This window comes from Leucoraja erinacea, chromosome 6 (genome assembly GCF_028641065.1).
Source record: "Leucoraja erinacea ecotype New England chromosome 6, Leri_hhj_1, whole genome shotgun sequence".
Classification (NCBI taxonomy): Eukaryota; Metazoa; Chordata; class Chondrichthyes; order Rajiformes; family Rajidae; genus Leucoraja; species Leucoraja erinaceus.
In genome coordinates this window covers 52844074-52864010 of record NC_073382.1, presented here as the reverse complement: position 1 = coordinate 52864010, position 19937 = coordinate 52844074, and the positions used below count along the sequence as shown (strand labels likewise).

Below are 19937 nucleotides of genomic sequence, written 5' to 3'. Positions count from 1 at the left end.
ATTTTCTATTTGCAGTCTGTTCGCAGTACTCGAGGGGAGTGTTTGCCATCTTCGGCATGTACGACAAGAGATCTGTGCACACACTGACATCTTTCTGTGGGGCACTGCACATTTCCTTGATCACGCCAAGTTTCCCGACAGAGGGAGAGAGCCAGTTCGTGCTCCAGCTGCGGCCATCTTTGAGAGGGGCATTACTCAGCCTGCTCGACCACTACGAGTGGACTAAATTTGTCTTCTTGTACGACACGGATCGAGGTGAGTTTGAATATATCACCACTCTGCTTTGAACATGTGTTTACAGCATCCATTTAATGAACCAATCAAGGATTAGAACACAGTGGCACAGCAGTGGAGTTGCTGTCTTACAGGGCTTACAGCACCAGAGACCCCGGGTCAATCCTGACCAAGGGTGATGTCTGTACGGAGTTTGTACGTTCTCTCTGTGATCTGCGTGGGTTTTCTCCAGATTCTTTGGTTTCCTCCCACACTCCAAAGATGTACAGGTTTGTGTGGCTTGGTGTAATTGTAAATTGTCCCTAGTCTATGTGGGATTGTGCTAGTGTGGAGCTCCCTGGTTGGCGTGGACTAATGGGCCAAGGGCCTGTTTCCGCGCTGTATGTCTAAAACTAAAACTAAACTAAACATGCCATTTTTTGGGTGCATGGGTGCCAGCATCTACATTGGCTGCTTTATTCTGCGTTATCTGTATATTAATACATAGGATGTAGAACAAATAAAGGTACACCACAAGAACATGTCCGCCGACCCACATTGTCCGAGCTGAACATGGTGCCTGGTTATACCAATCACATCTGCCTGTGCATGATCCATATCCCTTTAGAAAGGATGTACCTTTTGAAATGAGATGAGAAGGAATTTCTTTAGTCAGAGGGTGGTGAATCTGTGCAATTCATTGCCGCAGACAGCTGTGGAGGACAAGTCATTGGGTGGGGATTAACAGACACTTGATTGGTAAGAGTGTCAAGGGTTATGGGGAGAAGGCAGGAGAATGGGACCAAGAGGGGAAAATAGATCAGCCATGATTGAATGGCAGAGTAGACTCGTTGGGCAAATGGTCTTCTTCTGTTTGCATGACTTATGAACTTTTCCTGCCATTTCCTGCATATCCATGTGCCTATCGATAAGCCAGGTAAACACCACTATCGTATCTGCTTCCACCACCACCCAGCGCAGTGCGTTCCAGATACCCACCACCCTCTGTAAAGGACTGGCCCCGCTCATCTCCTTTATACCTTGCCCCTCTTACCTTCAAGCTATGCTCCCTAAGTTTTGACATTTCCACCCTGGGTTAAAAAGGTTCTGGCTTTCTACCTCTTCTATTCCTCTCATAATTATATATACTTTTATCAGGTATCACCTCAACTTCCAGCGTTCAAGATAAAACAATCCAAGTTTGTTCAACCTCCCCTTGTAGCTAATATCACCTACTCAAGGCAGCATTCTAGTAAACTGTTCTTGTTTCTGGTTTATTCTTCTAGTTTATTTATTTTGATCATTACAATCAAAATGCCAGATGGAAGAGCAGGTTTGGACAGCCCCATGTGGGGATCAAGATTGGATTTTGAGATTTGCTTTAATGAAAATAAATTGATAATCCACTAACTCTCATAATCCTTTTGTACGAAAGAATTGCCAAACTATTTGATATGTGATTTAAGCTCTTTATAAGTGTCCAGATTATGAAATGGTGGTCTGTCTAATATAAAGTCACCAAGTAATAATTTAAACATGTTAGCTTTGGACTAGAGATACAGCGCAGAAACAGGCCCTTCGGCCCACCAAGTCTGCGCTGACCAGCGATCACCCCGTACACTAGCACTATCCTATACACTAGGGACTTTTTTTTTAACCAAAGCCAATTAACCTACAAAACTGTACACCTTTGGAATATGGGAGGAACCCGGAGTTTCTGGAGAATATTGACATAGTCACAGGGAGAATGTACAAATTCCGTACAGAAAGCGCCCGTAGTCAGCATCGAACCGGGGTCTCTGGTGCTGTGAGGCAGCAACTTTACCGCTGCTCCACTGTGCCACCCCAAATATGCAGAATATGTTGTTTCGTCTCTTGTGTGGAAATGGACTGTCGGATGTTTATTCCCTTTGTTTCCTCTTCTTGCATCTTTTTCTCCCTCTTTGTAAAGGTGACATTTTTAAAAACTTTCCAAAGTTTTGTGACCCTCAGAATTTCTCAGCCGCAAAATAACAGATGATATTACCTCATCCTCCACGGTTGATCCATCCATAATGAGTGAAATGTGTAATCCATGTGCTTGATGCTCATGCAGACTGCTTGATGGTACTGCCACCTACTGGTACCATCTCAGTGCGTTGAGCTGAGAGCAGGCAACACATCTGTACGTTTCCTGTGGACGCATCATGAGGAAACCAAGACTGCATTTCTTTCCCACTTCTCCTCAATTCTCTAAAAGTAAATATTGATAGCTTTCATGGGGCCAAAAGTGAGGATGCCTTGTAATTCGTACTCGCCATAATCTGGCACAGAAAAGTACTTATTTCCTAATTCTCAAATTGGCAAGCATATTATTGCCGGCAATTAATTGAATAGCATGTCACTGTTCAAAAGAAAGGAAATGGCACAATTAATGTGCTTTTGGTTTACTGATGCTTATCTCCTAAGTGAAACTATTGTCTGAAGAAGGGTCCCAATCCAAAATGTCACCCATCCTTTTTTCCGTGTGCTCGTGTGTGTGCTCGTGTGTGTGCTCGTGTGTGTGTGTATGCATGTGTGTTTGTGTGTGCGCATGTCTGTGTGCTCATGTGTGCGTGTCTATGTGTGTGTTTGTGTGTGCTCATGTGTGTGTGTGTGTGTGTGTGCGTATGTGTGTGTGTGTGCTCATGTGTGTGTGTGTGTGTGCGTGTCTGTGTCGTGTGTGTGTGTGTGTGTGTGTGTGTGGGTGTGTGTGGGTGTGTGTGTGTTTGTGTGTGCGTGTGTCTGTGCTCATGTGTGTTTGTGTGTGCGCATGTCTGTGTGCTCATGTGTGTGTGTGTGCGCACGTTACCAGCTATTGGTTTAATTCATATTCCAACTTCCATGCAACTTCAGTCCTATCGGGTTTGACATTGAAGTAATCACTGATGCATCCAGAAGTTTGTATCAGCAGGCTGATGCACCATATTATCTGTTGACTCATGAGTTATTGCCATTGATTTTGTGAATCTCTGCAAAGCATTGCTGTGCGTGAATGGAAATGTAGCATGAAATGGAAGTTTAACATCTCTTTGGTCAGGAGCTTTGCATGGTCACCTTGAACTAGACTAATTAATCAGCTGACTAAAAAATGAAAATAACGCATTTTGGGAAAAGCTATTTATGCGCACACTTTTGTCACAATGGTTTGAATGGGTTCCCCCCTGCATTAAGTGGACGAGATGGGTGTTGTGCAAACTCAGCCAACAGAATCAGCTGAAGACTTGGGCAGCTTTGTGTATTCAAGATTTCAAGGTCAGTTTATTGTCACATGTACCAGTTAAGGTACAGTGAAATTTGACTTTCCATACAGCCATACTAAGTGAAAAGCAACGACACACAACTACATAAAAATTAACATAAACATCCATCACAGTGGATTCCACATTCCTCACTGTGATGGAATGCAATGAAGTTCAATCTTCTTCCTCTTGTTCTCCCGTGGTCAAAGCAGTCAAACCATTTGCAGTCAGGATGATCAAAGCCCCTGCAGCTGACGATCAAAGCCCCCGTCGGGGTGATCGAAACTCCCATGTCAGGTGGTTGAAACTCTCTCCATGGCATAAAGCTCCCGAGTCGGCCTCTTCTTACCAGAGACTGCGGGCTTCACGATGTTAAAGTTCACAGGCCCCGTGGTTGGAGCTTCGATCCCCGGCAAAAGGATCGCAAGCTCCGCGATGTTAAAGTCCCGTGGACTCCCGTGGCTTGGAGCGCCAGGTCGGTCTCTGGGAAAGGCCACCAGCTCCACGACATTGGGCCACAGTGGGGACGGAGATACGATAAGAAAATAAATTCCATCTCCATTGAGGTGTGAGATTGAAAAAAAGTTTCCCCCAACCTCTTTCCACCCCTTCCCACATAAAACAAACCAAGGAACACTAAAACATTCTTTTAACACATACTAAAAATAACAGAAAAGAAGAAAGGACAGACAGACTGTTGGCGAGGCACCTTATTTCTATTATGTCCGCAAAATGCATTCCAAGCAACCTGCTGCAGAGATGGAGATAGAAGATCAGTCGGATGCACAGTGGAGGCCAGTTGGTGGCAACAGGGAGTTGAAGAATATTTCCAAGTGAAATATTTGGCTCTTGGACCTCACAATGAACAGCTTTAGACTTCAGAGATACATGGTGAAAACAGGCCTTTCGGCCCACCGTATCTGTGCCGACCAGCGATCTTCCCACACACCAGCAATATCCTACACATGAGAGACAATTTACAATTTTACCAAAGTCAATTAACCTACAAATCTGCACGTCTTTGGAGTGTGGGGAAAACCGGAACACCCGGACAAAATCCACACGGTCACAGGAAGAATGTGCAACTTCCGTACAGACAGTACCCATTGCCAGGATCAAACCCGTGTCTCTGGCACTGTAAAGCGGCAACTATACTGCTGTGCCACTGTGTCGCCTTATGTTTGAAAACTGTAAACTTTTCTCCTTTAGACCAGTCAACTACGCTGTTGATTTGGCCACATAGCAAACAGCAGTGTCACATCAAAGCTGCCTCAGGATCCTTTTGATGTGAAAGTCTGCCAGATTTCAAAGGCTAAATGGTTCTTTTCTCTTTTTTTGGTATGTGTCTGAGTAGCTCTTTGAAGGCCCTCATCAAAATGGTGGTGGTGAGAGCAGGGGTGGGGGCGTGTACACTGGTGTCACCATCGCCCTTGAACTTTCTGGCAAAATCGATGTAAATCACCACTCGTACTTCATCCTAACCTCAAACAGAATTACAACTTACTTGTAGCTTTGAGTTGGTTATGACTCTTTGAAAGTGCCATTGGCTCTGGGAGTAACATTTCTTAAGCAGGGAAGAGAAATATCCTAGAGTACTCTTTCAAATGTTAATTAAAAGAGAGCCAGTCTCTTAAAGGCAGTCACTGGGAAATAAAAACAGCCTAAGGTCCTAGAAATGGGTTATCTTTGTGTATGTGTAAGTAATCCAGATCAGTTATATTCAGTACACACAGCTGTTATCGTTTGTTTTATGGTCATTAATGTTAACCCTAGATAGATGAAGGGATAGATAGTCTTCACTGCCTGAGCGGTAACTTGGTGGAATGGATAGATAGATGTTATACAGTGCATTGCTTTTTGTTCCGTTGAAAAAGGTGAACATTCTTCCATTCACATGTCACCTGCCATAATTTTAAAGGTACACAAAATTGCTGGAGAAACTCAGCGAGTGCAGCAGCATCTATGGAGCGAAGAAAATAAGCGACGATTCGGGCCGAAACCCTTCTTCAGACTGATGGGGGGTGGGAGGGGAGAAGGAAGGAAAAAGGGGAGGAGGAGGAGCCGGAGGGCAGGGGGATGGGAGGAGACGGCTCGAGGGTTAAGGAAGGGGAGGAGCAGCAAGGGCTAGCAAAATTGGGAGAATTCAACATTCATGCCATCAGGATGCAAGCTGCCCAGGCGGAATATGAGGTGCTGTTCCTCCAATTTCCGGTGTTGCTCACTCTGGCAATGGAGGAGAACCAGGACAGAGAGGTCGGATTGGGAATGGGAGGGGGAGTTGAAGCGCTGGGCCACCGGGAGTTCAGGTAGGTTATTGCGGACTGAGCGGAGGTGTTCGGCGAAACGATCGCCCAACCGCCGCTTAGTCTCCCCGATGTAAATCAGCTGACATCTAGAGCAGCGGATGCAGTAGATGAGGTTGGAGGAGATACAGGTGAACCTTTGTCGCACCTGGAACGACTGCTTGGGACCTTGAATGGAGTCGAGGGGGGAGGTGAAGGGACAGGTGTTGCATTTCTTGCGGTTGCAACGGAAAGTGCCCGGGGAGGGGGTGGTACGGGAGGGAAGAGAAGAATTGACAAGGGAGTTGCGGAGGGAGCGGTCTTTGCGGAAGGCAGACATGGGGGGAGATGGGAAGATGTGGCGAGTGGTGGGGTCACGTTGGAGGTGGCGGAAATGGCGGAGGATTATGTGTTGTATTTGCCGGCTGGTGGGGTGAAAGGTGAGGACCAGGGGGACTCTGCCCTTGTTGCGAGTGCGGGGATGGGGAGAGAGAGCAGTGTTGCGGGGTATGGATGAGACCCTGGTGCGAGCCTCATCTATGGTGGCGGAGGGGAATCCCCGTTCCCTGAAGAACGAGGACATTTCCGATGCCCTGGTATGGAATGTCTCATCCTGGGAACAGATGCGGAGTAGGCGGAGGAATTGGGAGTAGGGGATGGAGTCTTTACGGGGGCAGGGTGGGAAGACGTGTAATCCAGATAGCCATGTGAGTCAGTTGGTTTGTAGTGTATGTCGGTCAGAAGTCTGTCCCCTGCGATGGAGATGGTGAGGTCAAGGAATGGTAGGGAAGTGTCGGAAATGGTCCAGGTGTATTGGAGTGCCGGATGGAAGTTGGTGGTGAAGTGGATGAAGTCAGTCAGTTGTGTGTAGGTGCAGGAGGTGGCCCCAAAGCAGTCGTCAATGTAACGGAGGTAGAGGTCGGGGATGGGGCCCTGGTACGTATTGAACAAGGATTGTTCAACGTACCCGACAAAGAGGCAGGCGTAGCTGGGGCCCATGCGTGTGCCCATAGCTATGCCTTGTGTTTGGAGGAAATGGGAGGACCATAACTTTAAGCTGTCCAGAGGCCCTTTTCGAAGACTATTCACTTCTGGCACCAGTTATTTAAGGCAGGAGTTTCTGCAAACTAGATTTCTGCAAATGATGATGAGATTATGTGTTGCTTTGCTCGTGATGTGCTTCGAGGGATAAATATTGGTCAGGACATCAGGAAGAACTTCAGCCTAAAGAAGGGGACTCCGGCGAAGGCAGACAACTGTGTAAGACAGTCACAAAAATTATCTTGGGTGACACAGTGGTATAGTTGCTGCCTTACAGCGCCAGAGACCCGGGTTTGATCCTGACTACGGGTGCTGATTTCCATGTGGCTACATGGGTTTACTCCAGGTGTTCCGGTTTCCTCCCACACTCCAAAGACGTACAAGGTTTAGGTTAATTGGCTTTGGTAAAACTATTGAACTGTCCCTGGTGTGCAGGGCAGTGTTAGTGTATGGGCGATCGCTGGTTGGCACAGACCCAGTGGGCCAAAGGGCATGTTTCCACGCTGTATCTCTAAAGTCTAAAGTCACTGTTTTAATTTAAGGCACCAGTTTCTGCAAACCAGATACCAGGTGATAAGATTAAGTGTTACTTGGTTATTGGCTTTGAGGATAAATATTGGTCGGGACATCAGGAAGAACTTCAGTTTGAAGAAGGGTCCAGACCCGAAACACATATCACCTATCCACGTGTCCTCCAAAGATGCTGCCTGACCCAGAGTGAGACTCCAGCACTTTGTGTTTTACTCAGGAAGAACTCTTTTGCTCTTGTTCCAGCAGTGGTAAAAGGTTGTTTATTGTGAGGAAGCCATTTTGTTTCTCACCTCCTCTTTAGGATATGTTATTTTTGTGTCGAGGGCCCAGAAATGTTTACCTGAAACTATTTGAGTTATGTTCCTGCAATGTACTGTTCAAAGGAACTGTGAATTATTCTGTGCTGTGAAAACAATCAGATTTGCAAAGTTAGGAATAGTTCAAGGTGAGAGTGAATTACATTTTTAACAGGGACGTTGCCTTAATTGAATCATGGAACAACTCCGAAAATAGTACAACGAAAGAAGTGAACTGTCTCTGATTTCTCAGAGATTTTTTGATATGCAATGGGGTGGAAAAATATTTTCTAATGCTTTGGGCTTTCATGCTTTCAAGCATTGCAAGAATAAGAGTGATACAAGGTTAAATGGATTGGGACCCTATTGCTCCTGAAGTCAGATACCATGTCTGACCTGTGCTGACATATATATATTTAGTAATAACTATTGTAAGAAACAATTGGCTCAGGACTCCATACTGGAGGACATACAGTAATCAAAGCAGACCCTGTCTGGTACATGCTGAAAGCATAGGCTACTCTGACATTTGCTACTGCACTGTATGTAAATATATGGACAGGTCCAGTTCTGTGAAACCTCATACTTCTCTGAAAGTGGCATCACATGTGGATAGGGTGGTAAAGAAGGCTTTTGGCAGATTGGCCTCCGGCAGTCAGGGTGCTGAGTACAGATAAATTCACTGTGCTGGAGTAACTCCACAGGTCAGGCAGCATCTCTAAGAGGAATAAGGTGATGTTTTGATCTCAACCCGAAACATCACTTATCCATGTTCTCCAGAGATGATGACTGACCTGCTGAGTTACTCCAGCACTTCATGTCAACCATATAACCATGTCCTTTTGTGTTTTAACCAGTATCTGCAGTTCTTTGTTTCTACTTACTGAGTATAGAAGTTGGGACGTTGTGCTACAGTTGTACGAGATATTAGTGGGGCCACATTTGGAGAAGTGTTCAGTTTGGGTCGCACTGCTATTGGAATGAAGTCAGTAAGCTGGAAAGAGCGCAGAGAAGATTGACAAGGATGTTCATAAGTGATAGCAACAGAATTAGGCCATTTGGCCCATCAACTCTACTCTGCCATTCAATCATGGCTGATCTATCTCCCCTACTAACTCCATTCTCTGCCTTCTCCCCATAACCTCTGACACCTGGACACAACCTCTTGCCAGAACTCGATGACCTGAACTAAAGGGAGAGCTCGGACTCGAACAAACTCGGACTCAAATCCTTGGAGTACAGGCTGCCATTACATCACCATTGCTGATGATGATGGGGCTGCTTGGATGTGGGGAACAAAAATATCTACTGGCATTTAAAAATAGCCTGCAATCCCAAAAGGCAAGGCACCAAGTAACTGCAGGCAGAATGCATCCACAACTCTGCAGATTCTTGTGCTTTTGGGCAGAGCTGTTGCAAAACCAAGTCATGACACTTTATCAATAAATGTCTGATGCGTATTGAGATATCAATAATGTAATCAGGCCCTAGTTTCGATTTCTTTAGTTTCGTTTAGGGATACAATGTGGAAACAGGACCTTCGGCCCACCGAGTCTGAACCGACCAGCAATCCCTGCGCACTAACACTATCCTAAACACTATAGACAATTTACATTTTTTTTTAGCGAAGCCAATTAACCTACAAACCTGCACATCTTTGGAGTGTGGGAGGAAACCGGAGCACCAGGTATAAACCCACGCGGTCACGGGGAGAACGTACAAACTCCGGTACCAACAGCACCTATAGTCAGGATCGAACCTGGGTCGCTGGCACTGCAAGGTTGCAACATTACAGCTGCGCCACCATTGCACAACAAAACAAATGAATAAATAATATATATATAACCATAAACTAAATAAACTTGTTGGGCTTTTTCATATTGTAAGCTGAGATAGAAGAGGAGAAAATGGCAAGCAAGCCAAAATGGTTTTATCAAGAATTCTACGAATAGATGTGTGAAGTTAATAGCTGAGTCTTGAAATTCAGCGCCTGATGTGTATACACCATCACCCGGGAGAGATGAGATGAAACTTGACGAGCAATCGATTTTCCGCACCAACCTAGGAATAGCGGCATTTTTCAAAATGATTTCAAACGTTATTTTGTGAGATTAATTTGAAGTGATGTTTTGTCACATTCCCACGCAGAACTCAAAGGTGGCTGTGTAAAACAGCACTAACGGCAGAAGTTAGTGCTCTCCTAGAGACAGAGTCATACAGTGTGCAAACACACCCTTCAGCCCAACTTGCCTACACTGACCAACATGTCACATCTGCACTAGTCCCACCTGTCTATGTTTGGCCCATATCCCTCTAAACTAACCTTATCCATGTACCTGTCAAAATGTGTTAGTTCCTACCTCAACAACCTCCTCTGGCAGCTCATTCCATATACCTACCACCTATTGTGTGAAAAAGTTACCCCTCAGGTTCCTATTAAGTCTTTCCCCTCTCACCTTAAACCTATGCCCTCTGGTTCTCGATTCCCCTACCCGGGGCAAGAGAATCTCATGAACATTACTTCGCTATATTCTACAAATACCTTAATCTCAATCTATCACCACTCACTTTCTGGGGGGTGAGTCTGCCGTAAAACACAACTTAGATCGGAACAAAATGATAAGAAATTATTTTAGATTTTTCATTAGAGATACAGTGCGGAAACAGGCTCAACAGCCCACCAAGTCCATGCCCACCAGCAATCACCCCATATACTAGCACTATCCTACACACTATGGACCATTTACTATATTTCTGAAGCCAACTAACCTACAAACCGTACGTCTTTGGAATGTGGGAGGAAACCAGAGCACCTGGAGGAAACCCATGCAATCATGGGAAGAACATACAAACTCTATACAGACGGCACCCAAAGTCGCGATCGAACCCGGATCTCTTGCGCTGTAATGTAGCAACTCTACCGCTGTGCCACCGTGCCTCCTCAGACAATGGAATTGTTGGAGCTATTCCTGAAATTGACTTTATTCCCTCTAGATTTTTGTCTTCATCAGATTTCTTATAACCAACAGTAAATAACTAGCAGTAAGATTGCATTACTGAATGGAGAAGGCCACTGGCCTTCCATAAGGATGCAATTAAAGTTAACAGAATTCTCGGTTTTAACAGAATAATAACACACAAAAGGTAAGAGCTAACAATGAGCCAATATAAACCTGAATAACAATTCAAAGTACTGTTATTGTATCATGTCCCATGGTTTCTGAAGGAGAAGGAAGCTTGCGAGAGAATTGTGTACTGAGTTGCAAAGGAAGGCTGATTTTAAAGGGAATTCGTTGGGTTATATTTTGTGATATAATCAAAATAGTTACATGCTATTGTATGATAGTCAGATTGCGTTTGTTAGTTGAGACTACAGGTGAGACATGAAATAAATAAATCTTCAGCATTTTGTGTCTATCTTCAGCATCTGCAGGTCCTTCCTACACATAAAATAAATGAAACGGTGCAGGAAGAGAGGAAAAATGCCTTCATGTAGAGGGAGTAGGGGGATTGCTGTGGCTGAGGCTAAATTTCAGTAACACAGTAAATCCTCGTTATTATGAAGTATATTGGATTTTGGTTATAGCGGAGAGACCTGCCCACCATCACCACCAGGCCAGGCCAGGCTGCTGGAGCCATCACCGGCCCACACACGTTCCACCACCACCATGACCTTACCTGCACTCCGGCCACCCGCGGGCCGTGACCAATGCCTCCACCCGTGTGCGGACGGGATGCCGACGGACGAGAAGCCGTAGCAATGACGGCCACCCGCTGCGGGTCGGGTGGAGCGGAGGTTTGGGACAATGTTCATGCCTTCACAGTGATGTGATGGACGTGGGGGTCTGGACCAATCGCTGGCAACGTCAAGTACCGTTATTGGACTTTTCTGTTGAGCGGCAGTCGGTCCTTTGGCCTGTAGGCGACGCCGCCTTTCGGGTAGGTGGCGTTTCGACAGAGCGGACATTCAGTAAGTTTGCTTTTAGGCGACACAGCTTTTCGGTTCCTTGGGATTTAGGCGTCCCGCCCTTTCGGTTAGTTTGCATTTAGGCGTCCCATCCTTTCAGTTAGTAGGCGTTTTGTCTTCGGACTCTTTCGGTTTATTGCCGTTTCGGCCTCGTTTCCATTCCGTTCTTTGGCTTCGACTTCTTTGCTTCGGATTCTTGTCTGTTGGCGCCACATTCGGGTACCGACTCCACCGATCCTCGCCTCTCCCCCAGCTGCCAGCAGGCCGAGGCCGTCAAATCACCTGAATTCTGGACCCAGTTCCAGACCGAGAGTCTGAAGATGGGTCTCGGCCCAAAACATCACCCATCCTTTTCCCCCAAAGATGCTGCCTGACCCGCTGAATGACTCTAGCATCTTGTATGTATCTTTGGTGGACTAATTAAGACTATTTACCTGGATGTAAAGTAAATGGTAACGTGGTTTGGTTAGGACATGTGGTAGGTTTGCCTATTATTAGAGCTATCCATTTCTATGTACTTTCAATATATTCCTATCCCTGACATTTCAAGTGGAAAGGCCAATCCGACTGATTTAATTGAATCTCGCTCAATGTCAACAAAACCAAGGAACTAATCATTGCCTTCAGAAAGGGGAGGTAAGGAGGCCACACACCAGTTTTCATCAGTGGACATAGATGTCATTCTTGCATAGTGGAGCAGCGGTAGAGTTGCTGCCTCACAGCGCCAGAGACGCAAGTTTAATCCTGACTACGGGTACTGTCTGTACGGTGGTTTGTACCTTCTCCCCTTGACTGTGTGGGTTTTCTCCAGGTGCTCTGGTTTCCTCCCACATTCCAGTTCAGGCAACATCTCTGGAGAAAAGGAATAGGTGATTTTTCAGGTCGGGACCTTCTTCTGACTGGACACTTCCCCAAAGTAGGCATATGTTGGGAAGATTTTGCGATGGAGCAGACAAAATGTGTAGGAAGGACCTGCAGATGCTGGTTGATACCGAAGACAGATCAGGTTCAGTAATCGGAAGAAGGGTCCCGACCCAAAACATAATCTATTCCTTCTCTCCATAGATACTGCCTGACTCACTGAGTTACTCCAGCACTTTGTGTCTATCTTCAACTCTTAAAGTTATTTGGTCTGAGCGGTTTTGTTGTCGAGTTCATTTTAAGTTGTTGTCCAAGTTCATAGCAGATGGATCTATTATTGGTGGGAACAAAGAGACTCTGCTTTGATTTAGTGGAAGGACGATGATGGAAACACAACTATTTACTGCTGATAAATGTTGGACCTTGAATAAGTTGTAACCTACAGGATGGAGAAAATTCTTCTAGAACTAACATATAAAGGCACAAGTTACTACATGCTTCAACTTGTTAACATTTATGAAGGTATTGAGTAAAGAAATTGCCATTAATCATAATAGAGTAAAGAATGAGATGCATTCTCTACAAGATGCCAAAGTTAAGAGCTTAATGGCCCTGTCTCATGGTGCGAGTCCACCCACGAGTGATCCCGAGTTTAAAACAAATCAAACCCGTGGTAATCATATAGAATTGACGTAGTGGGAACGTCGGAACTCGTAACGCTAACGGCAGGTACTCGGGAAACTTGTTAACTCATGAAAATCTTTCAACATGATGAAAGAATTCCATGAGTCAAATTTACTCTTGAAGTAAAAATTTTAAACTTTTAAACTCGTTGTAAGAACGTAGTAGCCCGTGAGTTTACCGTAGTGACTCGTGAGTCTACCGTGGGCACTCTTTAACTCACCGGACAGGCAGCATCTCTGGAGAGAAGGAATAGGTGACGTTTCCAGAATTCTGCTGCGTCTTTGTGTTACTCCAGCACTGTGTGTTCACTTTTTGTCAACCAGCATCTGCCCTCTCTGGTGTTTGACATTATTTGTATCCGTGGCAGTTGATTGTCGCTCCCTTCAGTTTCCCAGGGGGTTGGGACGGGACTGGAGTTGGGAGGGAAAGGTGGGGCGGAGGGGATAAAGGGGAGGCGAGTGGGGGGGGAGCGAGGGGGTTTGGGGTGATTTAGTATGGGAGACAAGTGTAGGAGAGGTGTACTGACTGTGTGGGCAGACACTTTGGTAGTGATTGCCCATGGGGTTTACTGTCGAGGACTTCATAATGCAGAGAGCATTACAAACAGTTGTCGCAAAAAAAGATTTAGTGTTGATCTGGTATATCTGGCTATTGAAGGCGCTTCTGGTCTTCAGTGTGCAATAGTCACCAAAATACACTGCATCTTTAGAAAGGAAAAATACAAAACATGTCAATCCCACGCCGTCCAAGTTGGCGTCTTGGGGTAGTCCTATTTGTCTGCATCTGACCCATAGCCCTCTTAAACCCTCCCCATCCATTTATCTGTCATTAATAACCTCAAGAAAATATTAAGTCTGCATGAGCCTGCTTCAGTTTCCTGGGTCCAACTCAGAGAGAAGTCTCCCCCCTTTCCAGGGTTAATCGCTCCATTGTTTATAATGCTCTCTGCATTATGAAGTCCTCGACAGTGAACCTCATGCAGTCATAGGGAGAACAAACAAACTCCGTGCAGACAGCACCCATAGTCAGAATCAAACCCGGGTCTCTGACGCTGTAAGACAGCAACTCCAGCCCTGTGCCACCGTGCTGCCCAGAAAGACATATGGCTAAAGATTATCCTTATTAAGAGTATATTAGTGACATAAAAGTGCTTGTCGAGAGATTCTGTGCTGATCTCCTTGGGCCGAGAGGTTAACAAATGCGCTTTCGTAATATCCATTGAGAGAAGATGTTAATTTGAGGGAGGATGTATGATTTGTGTTAGAATTAGCACATTACCATTTGTGCTTTGACAACGAATGCTGAGAACTGTCAGCTGACAGCCATTAGCAGTCGAGCGACTGACACACAGTGTTGGCCCTCAAACCGCCACAGCTCTGACTGCAGTGGCAATGTCCCTGCTGCCCTCAGTGCCAACACACACACACAGCTGAGTGAAGTTATGGCTCACACATTAGCTTTGGCTTAACCCCTTTTTACTTGTAACTCAATAAGTAAATTTCTGTCATGCATGTTTATCTGCTACATATATTTGCATCATGTAAGAATTAATGATTTATTCGCTCTCAGCTTCTGGATGAATTGGTCATTTTGGTGGAGTTTTTCTAAAGTTTTTGTTTTAGAGATGCAACGTGGAAACAGGCCCTTCGGCCCACCAAGTCCACACTGACCAGCAACATTAACACTATCCTGCACACACCCGGGACAATTTACATTTACTGTATACCAAGCCAATTAACCTACAAACCTGTACATCTTTGGAGTGTGGAAGGAAACTGAAGATCTCTGACAAAAAACCATGCAAGTCACCGAGAATGTACAAACTCCGTGCAGACAGCATCCATAGTCGGGATCGAACCTGGGACTCCGACGCTGTAAGGCAGCAATTCCATTGCCGCACGCCCTAGGGTTATTGTTAGGTTATGAGTTTTTATTCCAAGATAATAAAAACTTGCGGTATCTTCCCCTTTGCTCTGTCTGTTGTACTTGAGTTTGAACAGATTGTATCCATGTATGGTATATCTGATCTGTTTGTATAGCATGCAAAACAAAGCTTTTCCTGGACCTCAATACTGTGACAAGAATAAATCAAAACCTAAAGAAGTGAGAAGTTCTCCTCTCTCCATAGATCTACCATCAATATGGTCTCAATATTCTGGGGTTACCATTGATTTTCAAAGTCCACTACTGGCAGGGAGTAAGTAGGGTGAAGCATTATTTGAAAACTTTCCATCTCCCCCTCTCATCAGATGGGGTCAAGTGATGGTTAGTGGGCATTTTATTGACTGGCAGTCTGTATGCACTTGTATGCACAGGGTGTCTTCTTTTCAGTGTTTAATATAATTTATTTAGATTTACAAGTAGTAATCACAATTAGGAGGTTTGTAGATGATATAAGACTTGGTTGTATGACTACAAGCAGAGAAGAAAGATATAAACTGCAGGGAGTTATCACTGCATTAATCAAGCAGGGAATAAGGTGGCACAGTGGTGTAAATGATTTAATCCCCAACCTCAGGTGCTGTCTGTGTGGAGTTTGCATGTTCTCCCTGTGACTGCGTGGGTTTTCTCCAGGTGCTCTAGTTTCCTCCCGCATCTCAAAGAGGTGTGGGTTAGTTGTAATTGCCCCTCGTGTGTGGAGCAATGGATGTGAAAGTGGGATAACATAGAAATGGTGTGAATGGGTGATCGATGGTTGCTGTGGGCTGAATCGCTGTTTCCACATTGTATGTCCAAACTAAACTAAACCTGCCCTATGGCTCTTCTCAGACTAAAGTTTATGACTTCCATAGGGTCTGTCAAGGAAACACTTGCATGTTGCTCCACTCTACAGCAATGGTGCAGAGATAGGTAACACTGACAAAACCAACAACTGTCTCACTGTGCAGATGATGCTATTTCTGAGATCTTGGCTCAGATCATACTTGCTTTCCCGGGTTCCAACCTGACTATGAATGCTGTCTGTACGGCGTTTGTATATTCTTCCAGTGACCGTGTGGGTTTTCTCTGGGAGCTCTGGTTTTCTCCCACACTCCATAAACATACAGGTTTGTAGGTTCATTGACTTCGGGAAAGATTGTAGGTTGTCCCTAGTGTGTGCAGGATAGTGCTAATGTACAGGGTGATCGCTGGTCAGCGCGGACTCAGTGGACCTAAGGGTCTGTTTCTCTAAACTAAATCAATGAGATCCTGATATCTTGCAGCTTAGGGCATCAGAAAGTTTTAATCCTAGGTCTGTGCTGAACGATGTGACAATCAGGACTGTGAATTGGATAGGGTACAGTTGGTCTCAACATTCAAGAATCTAACATCTTACCCCAAGAAACTATCAAAACGATTAAAAATGAAAAAACGGAGGTATTTTTAAAGCAGCTTTGCTGTTAAAGTAACTTAAATCAAAGTCCAAAGAAATGAAGCAGTTTTGTCTAATGCTTGTTGGGCTATCTCCTCTTGTACTGAATCCTGGCTTTATCTCTGGCTGTTGCTATGACAATGTCCGGTTTGCTTCCTTCACCACAACTCTTTGTTTTGTTTGTTTTGCTCACTGTCGCATTATTTACATGTGAACCAGTTTTATTAATGCTCCATTCATTCAGCACAGAGTCTGCTTGCTTCGAGTTGTCCATGTAATGAAAGGACCAGACTATCTCGAGATGCATCTCTTAACAATTTAGTGATAAATGGAAAGACACCAACGCTGCAAATGTGAAGTAGAGACAGGAAGTCAGAGAAATGCACAGCAGGGCAGTGGACATCGAAAAGAAAAAAGTTAATGTTTGCAATGTGACCTGTCATCACTTGGCTGTGCATTTCTATCACTTTCTGCTTTTATCTTTTAGCATCTGTCTGATTTGGTAGATTCCGGGGAGGGGATAGGAAATACTGTGCTCTGCATAATGTGTAAAAACACTTTAGTTTAATTTGCAGATACAGCACGGAAACAGGCCCTTCAGCCCACCGAGTCCACGCCGACCAGCAATACCCGCACACTAACATTATCCTACACTCGAGAGACAATTTACAATTATACCAATTTACTAACAAACATGTACGTCTTTGGAGTGTGGGAGGAAACCAAACACCTGGGGAAAACCCCACAGGTCACGGGGGCAACTTAGAAACTCTGTACAAAGAGCACCCGTAGTCAGGATCGAACCTGGGTCTCTGATGCCGTAAGGCAGCAACTCTAGTGCTGTGCTACTTTAAAGCATCTGTGAAAGGTCAACAAAACACCTAACCAGTGGAACATGATAGTACATTCACTTTCTAAGTCCTGAGTTATATCATTTTTAGTTTAGTTTAATGTAATGTCACATGTATGAGGTACAGTGAAAAGCTTTTTATTGCATGCTATCCAATGAGCGGAAAGACGGGATTTGCCCGGCAGGCTAGACTTGTACAAGTAGGATACCAATAACTGACCCAAAAATTATATAAAAACAGAAAAAGCAAAATGCTGGAAAAGCTCAGCAGGTCAGGCAGTATCTGTGGAAAGAGAAACAGTTCATATTTCATATGGGGTCCCTTCTCCTTATACAGGGGAAAAATAATAATTTATAGGTATTATTTTACGATTGTCATGTACCCAAAATACAATGATAATCTGTACAGACAGCCTCCTTAGTCAGGATTGAACCCGGGTCTCTGTCACTGTAAGGCAGTAACTCCACCCTGTGCCACCGTGCCGGCCTTCGGCAATTGTCTGATTGCAGCAGGGAAGAAGCTGGTCCTGAACCTGGTGGAATGTGCTTTCAAGCTTTTGCATCTCACCAGGGAGCAAAATAGAGTGGGTGGAACAAAGGGAATTCCCCAGACAGAGTCAATACCTGTGATGTGTGGGATCAGATAAAGTTACTGTGGGTGTAATTTATGGCTCTTGTGGTTGCAGCCTCATGGAAAGAAAATAAAAACCGAATAACAGGCAGAAATATTTCTTATATGGGCAGGGAGGAAAATGACATGATACACTAATAATTTACAATACAAATCAATAATACTTCATTTGCCAATTATGTTTTGCAACATATGAGGATTTTCATTTACCAAGTCAGTCATATCCATATTATTTATGTAACCCATTGGGTCCCATGTTCACACAGGAGGGCTGGGGGGGGGGGGGGGGGGGGGGGGGGGGGGGGGGGGGCTTTCTGGAGCACTAGTATGGGAGTTGTGGGCCGAAGGGATTCTCACTCAGGCCTGGTGGGCTGGCAGCTCAGTCACTCAGGCCTGGCGGGCTGACAACTTAGTCACTCGGGGCTGGTGGGCTGGCAGCTCAGTCACTCGGGGCTGGTGGGCTGGCAGCTCAGTCACTCAGGTCTGGTGGGCTGGCAGTTCACTCACGGCTATTCCTTGGAATTCCATTTCAAGCAGAGTGAAGCCACCAAACTCAATTTCATAGCATTTCAAGCAGAGTGCAGGCCAGCACTATCAGTTTCATAGCATTTCAAGCAGAATGTAGGCCACCACATTCAATTTCATAGCATTTTTAGCAGAGTGTAGGCCACCACATTCAATTTCATAGCATTTTGAGCAGAGTGCAGGCCAGCACATTCAATTTCATAGCATTTCAAGCAGAGTGCAGCATTTCAAGCAGAGTGCAGGCCAGCACATTCAATTTCATAGCATTTCTAGCAGAGTGCAGGCCACCACATTCAATTTCATAGCATTTCGAGCAGAGTGCAGGCCACCACATTCAATTTCATACCATTTCAAGCAGAGTGCAGGCCACCAAATTGCCAAACAACTCATTGCATTGTCATTAAGGGCTAACAAATCATTTATTGCAAGTACATTGCAGACTCACAGTTCAGTTGATTCACAGCTTAGAATCACAGTTGTGGACTCTCCCTCGCGATCTTCCAGAGTGACTGACTCACGTCCAGGCATCCGGAGTTTTATAGCCCTTTGCATAAAGTGGATACACCTTGTAAGGTGTCCCTTGTCTCGCGGGTACTGGTCAACCCCGGGTTACAAACAACTAGTTTTTAGACACCCCTACATACCAAACAAGTCAAAAGTTCAACACATACAAATATTTATTGCCGTAAACAGCAATAAATGTAAAAAGCTAAACTAGTTTCCTCTCTCTCTGTACTGTTGCTAATTGTTCTCTAGATTCATAGTCATAGATTCATCCAGCATGGAATCAGGCCCTTCAGCCCAACTTGCCCACACTGACCAACAGCTCACCAGTCACACTGGCCTACGTTTGAACCATATCCCTCTAAACCTATTCTCAAAACTACCTCCTCTAGCAGCTCGTTCCATATACCTACCACCTTTTGTGTAAAAAAGTTGTCCCTTGGGTTCCTGTTAAATCTTTCTCCCCTCACATTAAGCCTATGTCCTCTGGCACGTGATTCCCTCACTCTAGGTTAAAAGACTTGGCATTCACCATATCTATTTGTCTCACGATCTCATCCGTCCTGTTGTTTAATGCCCTTCATTAAAATATTATGGATGTATGATGACCAATTCAGTAGTTCTTTGCTATTTTTCTAACTTAAGAATAAAAGCAACATAAAGGTCTAAAAAGGAGTCCATTTGTCAGCCTGGGATGGCCTGGATTTGTCTGCAAGTGGGTTTTGGTGAATGTTAGGAATCCACTGGTAAATGTATCCCACAGCAGGTGCAAACATTAAACCTACCTGACTGTCCTTTCAAAGAGTGGAGGAAGGAACTGCAGATCCTGGTTTACACTGAAAATATACACAAAATGCTCAGTGGGTCAGGCAGCATCTCTGGAGAAAAGGGAAGGATAAAGTTTTGGGTCAGAACCCTTCTTCAGACTCATTCACTGTGA

General features: G+C 44.9%; 1 protein-coding gene across 4 annotated transcripts in view; it reads left to right on the top strand.

The window, feature by feature from the left end:
* The window catches only part of LOC129698140 (glutamate receptor 4), a 187811-nt gene that overhangs the window by 30840 nt on the left and 137034 nt on the right, over window positions 1-19937 (top strand). For all 4 annotated transcript variants that reach the window (XM_055637047.1, XM_055637045.1, XM_055637044.1 and 1 more), the window contains exon 3: window positions 16-255. In XM_055637047.1, coding sequence (XP_055493022.1) covers window positions 16-255 — 240 coding nt within the window. The remainder of the gene's footprint in view (window positions 1-15; window positions 256-19937) is intronic.